Source organism: Haliotis rubra, unplaced genomic scaffold (assembly GCF_003918875.1).
Source record: "Haliotis rubra isolate DU_JTF1 unplaced genomic scaffold, ASM391887v1 Scf441, whole genome shotgun sequence".
Taxonomy (NCBI): Eukaryota; Metazoa; Mollusca; class Gastropoda; order Lepetellida; family Haliotidae; genus Haliotis; species Haliotis rubra.
Window position 1 is genome coordinate 59,699 of NW_025767126.1, and position 7,986 is coordinate 67,684.

The 7,986-nt window shown below is 39.9% G+C and overlaps 1 protein-coding gene across 1 annotated transcript; it reads right to left on the reverse strand.

Annotated features, from left to right (window-relative positions):
* On the reverse strand, positions 1 to 7,107 carry LOC124289432 (actinia tenebrosa protease inhibitors-like). The gene is made up of 4 exons (XM_046726049.1): positions 7,009 to 7,107; positions 3,331 to 3,492; positions 2,183 to 2,344; positions 1 to 176 (listed from the first exon to the last, which is right to left on the reverse strand). The coding sequence occupies exons 1-4, from the start codon at positions 7,082 to 7,084 to the stop codon at positions 1 to 3; spliced, it is 576 nt and encodes a 191-aa protein (XP_046582005.1). The 5' UTR covers positions 7,085 to 7,107.
* Between the last annotated feature and the right edge of the window lie 879 nt (positions 7,108 to 7,986).

Sequence of the window (7,986 nt, forward strand, 5' to 3'; positions counted from 1 at the left end):
TTATTCAAGCACACCTCGACTGCATTTCTTCCAACAAGCATCGATGGTTTCGAAGTTGTTGGCGTTGCCGCCACAGCCGCCGTAGATAAGTTTCTTACACGTTTGCGAGGCAGGGTCAAAGGCGAACCGCCGGACACGTGCCGAGCAGGGCCCAACTTCCGGTGTCAGGTTACACACTACAAAATAATCACAACGTACTGTAACAACATGGCAGAGTGAGTGAGTGAGTGAGTGAGTGAAAATGTAGGTCGCGTCTGCATTGTATGTGCCATATAATGACAAAAAACGATTTGTCATACACATTCTAATATTACAATAATGTGTTTCTGTAACATTTGACTGAATACAAAAAAAAAGAAATTAATAAAAAAATAAACAAATAAAAGAAAAAAACCGAAAAAGAAAAAAACAACAACATTACAATAATGCTTACACCATTGTTAATAGAAGGGACAAAACCCTTTCCACATTCACTAGAAATCTCTGAGTCGAGAGTGGATCGTAATAGCACAATTGTATAATTATGACTATATCATGAGCAGATATGTTTCAGCAGCATTACAGATGTATGATGTTGTTTGTAAACAAATCGCGTCTGGACCAGACAATCCAGTGATTGTCGTTGGGGATCATAGGGGAGAGACGGTACCCTTGGTCATGATACCCCAGCAGGACTTCGGTCATAACTTTAGCTACTTGTGGTTGTACCATTGCTAGCCATTATTGAAACTTCTCAGCGATGAGCTGGCTTAAAACAGGTATTACGTGTTACACAGAGGGACAATAATTTTACGGCACTTCTTCCTCCTGGATAATCTCTGTTCCGACAGGAAAGTGAGTGAGTGTAGTTTTACGCCGCTCTTAGCAATATTCCAGCAATAGGGACACCAGAAGATGGGCTTCACATATTGTACCTCATGTTAGGAATCGAAACCTGGACTTCGCCGTGACGAGCGAACGCTTTAACCACTAGACTACCCCGCCGCTCATCCGACAGGAAGGACAGAAGCGATGTAGATCTCAGTTCATTTTGATTAAACACACGGTCATGTCTATTGTACGTGCTGTATTGGAACTATAAATGTGTATTTTCTGACAAACAATTATAGGATTATCGAACACATTACTGCCATGCTTTCATATGCGACAGGGCGAGGGTATTCTCAGATAGTCATATACGATACATTGATCGCAATGCAATTTTAAACAGGTTCCCCTAATATAAACTATGTTTCGAAATATGTTGTATGCATAAGCGTATCACAGTTATTAGTACAAAAAACGATAGAACAATTTCTATAATCATGAGGAAGATATGCAAAATGAATTCATGAAATAACACTTGATTTTTCACTTAGTGTCCATCCTGAAAATCAAGCATCAAAGCTCTCAAGGTTGTACTACCAGGAATTCCAGTACAAAGGACACATAGATCTGTCTTCAGGTTTCAGAGTCAAGCCCAAGTCTTTCTTCAGCTGAAATATTGGCCTTATATGTGTCACTATTTGAAAAAATAATTAATGTACTGAGAGAAGGAGTATGTTAATGTTTCACTTTTACAACTCATAAGATAGTGAGTGAGTGAGTGAGTGAGTGAGTTTAGTTTTACGCCGCTTTTAGCAATATTCCAGCAATATCACGGCAGGGGACACCTAAAATGGTCTTCACATATTGTACCCATGTGAGGAATCGGTGTGACCAGCGAACGCTTTCGCAACTAGGGTTTAAATATATACTTTATGCAAATTGTATGAAAAGTCGGTGGTATCGGTAGAGCATGCTTACCGTTTTTGCGAATATATGTTGTCATCACTGAATGTCAGTGGCCCAATCATGTAGTTTTCACAGTTATAAAGCCAACAAATTCCCTTGCACGGGACCATGAATTTGACATTGGTCTATATAGTAAGATGTGTACGTGTTTTATGGCTATTATTACTATTATTCCGAACGTTGGTATATTAGGCTCTTACCCTTTCAAACTCAATTAGGGCTTTCATCAAAGCAATTATGTAGGACCAACCTGGGCGTCTGGAATGTCATCAAATATATATACAGTGCCTGGAAATTCTTGAAAAAGATAATAATGATTCAGATCCGATATTCCTTATAGTCCATGATGCTCAAACCTGGATGAGAGTGTCCATATGTATGTATGGAATAGACGGGAAGAGTCAAGTACCATTGATACAGGTGTCCTGGCACTGGCTGATGCTCTCGAAGTTGTTGGAATTGCCGCCACAGCTGCCGTATATAAAGGTGTCGCACGTTTTAGTTTTGGCATTAAAGAAATACCGGTTGAGAATCGCCCTGCATGGTCCTCTCTCCGACTGCTCAGCACAAGCTAGAAAGAAAAGCAACAACACACCTTAGGAAAATGCGTAAAGCAGCCAAACGACATGTCGCAAACCCCTGGAAAGGGGAGGGAGTGTATAGTCAAACACTGTTGTGTCGAACCTTGATGTGTCGAATATACCGTTGTCTCGAAGTGAATGTGTGGACCCTTGGTATTACGTCTTTAGTCATCATTTCCCATTGAGCCGAAAACCTTGGTCCCTTTGTACTTGTTATTAGGTAGTCATTTTGCCTCGGATTACTCGAAGTATTCACGTTGGTCACTTTTACTTCGAGACAACGGTGTTTCACTGTATTTTAATATTAAGGATATTTCTAGTAATTTTAAGAGGGAATATATTACGATCAGCCATTCGTCATAGGAATCGTCCTAGTCTGTCTCACAGTCCCTGAACCACATTTTCCCGAACTACCCAGCCCTCCCTAAAGTGCTAAAGCTCTAAATGAAGCAAGTCTAGATTTCCTCAGGTTCAGGATCTCCCAGTTACTATCAAAATTATATGTATTCAAAGACTAAGCGTTGGTCTAGAATAATCCCAACTTCACAACAAAATATAGCCAAGTACGTCTGACAGATCCCTTTTATCTTGTTTCTGGGAGGAAATATAATTCTATCCGTCCATGTGGCATATTGTATGATAAATTGCTGCTTTATATGACAATATAAAGTAAAACAACCTTCAACAGACTGCAATAATCAAAGTCTAGAGCAGACTCGATTATTTACAGACCGTAGTTTGTTGTTTAACTTCGCACTCAGAAATATTCCAGCTATATGGCCGTAGTCAGTAAATAATCAAATCTGGAGCAGACTCGTTTGTTTACTGACTGCTGCGATATAGCTGGAATATTGCTGGAATATTGCTGGAATATTGCTGAATGCGACGTTAAACAACAAATCAACAAAATCATATCAGGAACTGTGCTTGGTAATAATGCTTCGGTGGAAACATAACGTGTAATGTGCGATCTTACTTGGGAAACAGGCTTTCTCACAGTCGGTGATGCTCTGAAAGTTGTTGGCGTTGCCACCGCAACCTCCGTAGAGAAACGACTGACACTTTTGGGTGGCAGGGTTGAAGTGGTACCGATGGAAAATTTCAGTGCATGGTCCTCTGTTCGGCTTTTGGTTGCAAACTGAAGGACAATGTACACCTTGATGTCACGTGAATACAAAGCCGACATTCTTAAGAAGGACAACTAGTATATAAACCATACTTTGAAGACTGTTTAAACGGTATCCACTTACATCTAGATATAATGCAAATATTCCTGTTACTATTTTCCGATGACATCATGTTGTTTTCAAGCACAAATAAAGGCCTACAAAGATTAATGAATTAGAGAATTAGTGTGAAAATGGAAACTAACTGTAAACCAGGCTAAAACAAGGATGGTTGTTTTTAAAAAAATGGAGGTAAACTAGCAAATAATGAAAAATGGTTCTACAAGGGAAATAGACTGGAAACAACCACTTCATATAAATACTTAGTTGTGCATTTTACCAATCATCTTTCATGGTCAGTACACACATCACAGGCATCTACCCAAGCAAAGAAAATAGTAATAGGTATTACAAAATTTATACATATTTTAGGCGACTTGTCTTACAACTCCTTTTTCAAAATATTTGATGCCAAACTAAGCTTTGGAAAAAAATTGTTCTCTGGTGCAGATGTATGGGGTTTGGGCTTTGATGTTATAGAAAAAGTCTATTTGTATGCATGTAAGAAATTTCTTGTCGTAAAAACAGCCATGTCAAATGGTATGGTTTTCGGAGAATGTGGGAGATATCCATTGTTCATAAAATATATACTCTGCAAAAAGAAACGCACAGGTGATAATGAAATTTAAAATTAACTTTATTTTATTTCTATGCAAACAAAACCCGGTTACTTTAACCAAACATAATGTATACTTGTTCATATCCATTATATCGCTCAAACACACCATTTCATGAAATATTGTTGTTTGATGATGGTTTTGAAAATATCATGAAATTTTCACGTGTAAATGACACTTCGAACGATATGCACGTGAAAGTTGCTTCACCTATGCACCAGTGTGTAGGGTATATGAGGAAGGCAGTTTAACGTGTTCAATTCACTTTCAACGCCAGTTTACTGACGAATTCAACATGCCACGACTTAGCGAAGCTGACCGGAACATCGCCATCGGACGTCTTGAAGCTGGCGAATCTCAGTCATCAGTTGCAAGACACTTCAACGTGCATCACACAACAATTTCCCGTTTATGGAGGCGCTACAATCAACTGGGCTCGACCCGCGACCGACCTCGGAGTGGTAGACCACGGGTAACCAATGCTGCACAGGACCGCTACATCCGGGTGTTCCATTTACGTAACCGGGCCGTCCCAGCAACACAAACAGCAGAGAACGTCCCAGGTCTTCGCCGCGTCTCCGCCCAGACCATCAGAAATCGCCTCAGACAGCACGGGATACGCCCTCGACGACCTCACGTAGGATGCACACTACGACCTCATCATCGCCTGGCACGTGTTCGATGGTGCAGGAACGTCCAGAGATGGAATTGGAGACATTGGCAGCGAATTTGGTTCAGCGACGAATCTCGTTTCCAACTTCAAAGACACGATGGTAGGACGAGGGTCTATAGACGGAGAAACGAACGTTACGCCCGTAATTGTGTAGTTGAAGCGGACAGATTTGGAGGGGAAGTGTGATGGTATGGGGCCATTTCTTACAACGGGAGAAGTGACTTGGTGCACGTCCGTGGTAACCTGACTGCAATTCGTTACAGGGATGAAATTCTGCAACGTCATCTTTACCTGTCATCAACCCTCAACGTCACGTTTTCCAACAGGACAACGCCAGACCGCACGTGGCTCGCATCACGATGGACTACCTGACGAATCAGAACATCACAGTTCTTCCCTGGCCTTCAAAATCCCCGATTTGAACCCAATAGAGCATTTGTGGGACCAGCTTGGGAAACGCGTTCGACGTCGTCAGCCTCAACCCCAAACGTTGCAACAACTGTCTCAAGCCTTGCAGGAGGAATGGAGGAGGATCCCCAAGCACGGATTCAAAGACTGATCATGTCCATGGACAGGAGGTGCCAAGCTGTGTTGCAAGCTCGAGGTGGTCACAACAGGTACTGACCTCCACGCCATCTGTACGCCCGGTGCAATGGTTTCAGAGACAATGATAGCTGCATGTTGTAAAGCTGACTCTTGACAACATCCATGTGAAATTTTACGTTCGTGCGATCATTAGTTAAAGTTTTATTTGGAAACAAAATAAAGTGTTTACATTCCTGAGTTTTCACCTGTGCGTTTCTTTTTGCCGAAAATGAATTTAATTTTTATGTGTTTGCCTAGCATACCTATGGTTAATAAATAGATATATGAAGAAACATTATTATGTACACCCTGAAACTCATAACTATATATCATTGATGAATAATTCTAGTAAAACACATTTAGAAAGCTTGTCCCTATATATTCACAAAGCTTGTATTCTCAGAAAGAATGTACTATTACGCACACTATGTACTATAAATAATTATTGTACTACAAGCCTGTGGCCTTTCAGTATGAAATAAAGATATATTGCTTGACAGTTGTCACACAAATAATGAAACTACGGACGTCCGATATTCTAATGTTCTTTTTTCAATGTCAGATAGTCACCAAACATGTCTGGAATGGTGAGGTTTCTGCAACTGCATAGCATCATTTTTTAAGTAATAATAATAGGGTTTGCAATGAAACATGTAGCTATAATTACTACACATTATGTCTCTATTCCGATTTTTCTGGTGCAAGACGTGTTTACCCATTCTGCGAACATCTGTTTTATCATCACCGATATTCATTGATACATTCATAAGAGTCTTACCACTATTTGGCCATAAATGTCACATGGAACCTGTTTCAGCACATAATCAAGACGTTACGTTGATCTGTGATAATTCAGATGTAAAATAAAATACAATAGTATGTAGCTACCTGTCATACATTCTAACTAGTCGAAACAACCTACCAGAAGTAAACATCATACAACAATTTGAAAACAGACGAATTGAACAAAATAAACTAACGAAATGTGACATTAAGTAGTGATCTCTCATATCACGCCACTCTTAACGGCAGATTGCAGTGTCTTAGACGCCCGGGTTAGATGTACCCCTAAAGTATTTACAACATACTATAGATGCAACACAAACATATAATGTCACGAAGCCATTTGACATTAGTATCAAAACGTTAACATCTGATATGCAACACAATCAAAATATAACTTAGCCATTATGCTTTTAAAGACCAAGCATTAGTAAGTAAAGTGTCATTCTTTTCTGTTTTATTTCTGTGTGTCTTTTTTGCGCTTCTTTCAGCAATATTCAAGCTATACGATGGTGGTCTGTAAAACATCGCGCCTTGTCCAGACATTCTAGTGAACAACAGCATGAGCATCGATCTGTGCAATTGGTAACGATGTCATGTGTCAACCGAGTCAACCATCCACCCGATCCATCTTACGACAAGAATGGGTTGCTGAAGATCATTTCTAAACCTTTATCTTCACGGATTGGTAATGTTATTAAACATTAATGCTAGAACATGACATAACTATACAATTTTCCTCAGGTCCTAAAGAAATCTGTATACTACACCTTCAGCAGTAGGTTCCTGCTCACTGAATTCCACAAGGAGGATCACAAAAGCTAAATAGAGGTAAACATTCGTCATAGCTCATGTAGACCCGTCTCGGATGTAAAGCAGTGGTCTTCGTTTATGACGGAAAATCTATTCTTCAATTTCATTCTTTTCAAGGTGTTAAAAGCCACGCCTATGGTTTTGTTTTGATCCTTGTATGATGTAGAAGTATTACATTGTCACATATGCGTATATGTGTTTAAGTCAGCACGACATCTGTGTATGTAATTACGGCTTATCTTGTATTGATTCATACCTGCTACAACGTATGAGTGACTTCTTTGGGGGCATTTAGAAGTTGGAGCAGTAAGAAAGGATGGCTATATATGGATGAACAACAGTGAAATGGACGTTTCGGTGTCGGTTCTAACAGTTATCAAGCATGTGATGAACAGCATGAGGATAGAGAAGCATATATACAAGTTTTGAGGAGATGTTTGTACACTACAAAAGGGGATGAGGACTGCAATGGCTTAGGGAAGTCAGTAACAATAACCAGACATTGCCCAGTAGATGGAAGCATTAACAAGTGAAACCTGCAGTATAAAACAAAGGGACAGTGAGGCCTGTAGTACACACAAAAGGGGAAGGGGTTATCAATGATGGTGAGTTGGTAGTAAGCGTATGAGTGGATGAATCACTAAGATAAAGAATAGAGGCGTATGTTTGAAAAACCCAGACCACTACAAAATTATAACATATAGGCCTATAGTTTGGTGACAAACTAATTCACGAACACAGCAAATAACCAGTACAGATAACTCGTCGAATCATTATTTCGGATCATCTTTAAAAAAAGAGCGCCAGAAAAAGATTTGTTCAGAAATGTCACTGGCACATTCGTTGTATACATTGTACAAAGTAGAGGAACTGCAAACACAACAAGCTCATCTGATGATTTATGGAGATACGTCGAGTCTGCAGCAAGTGCGAAA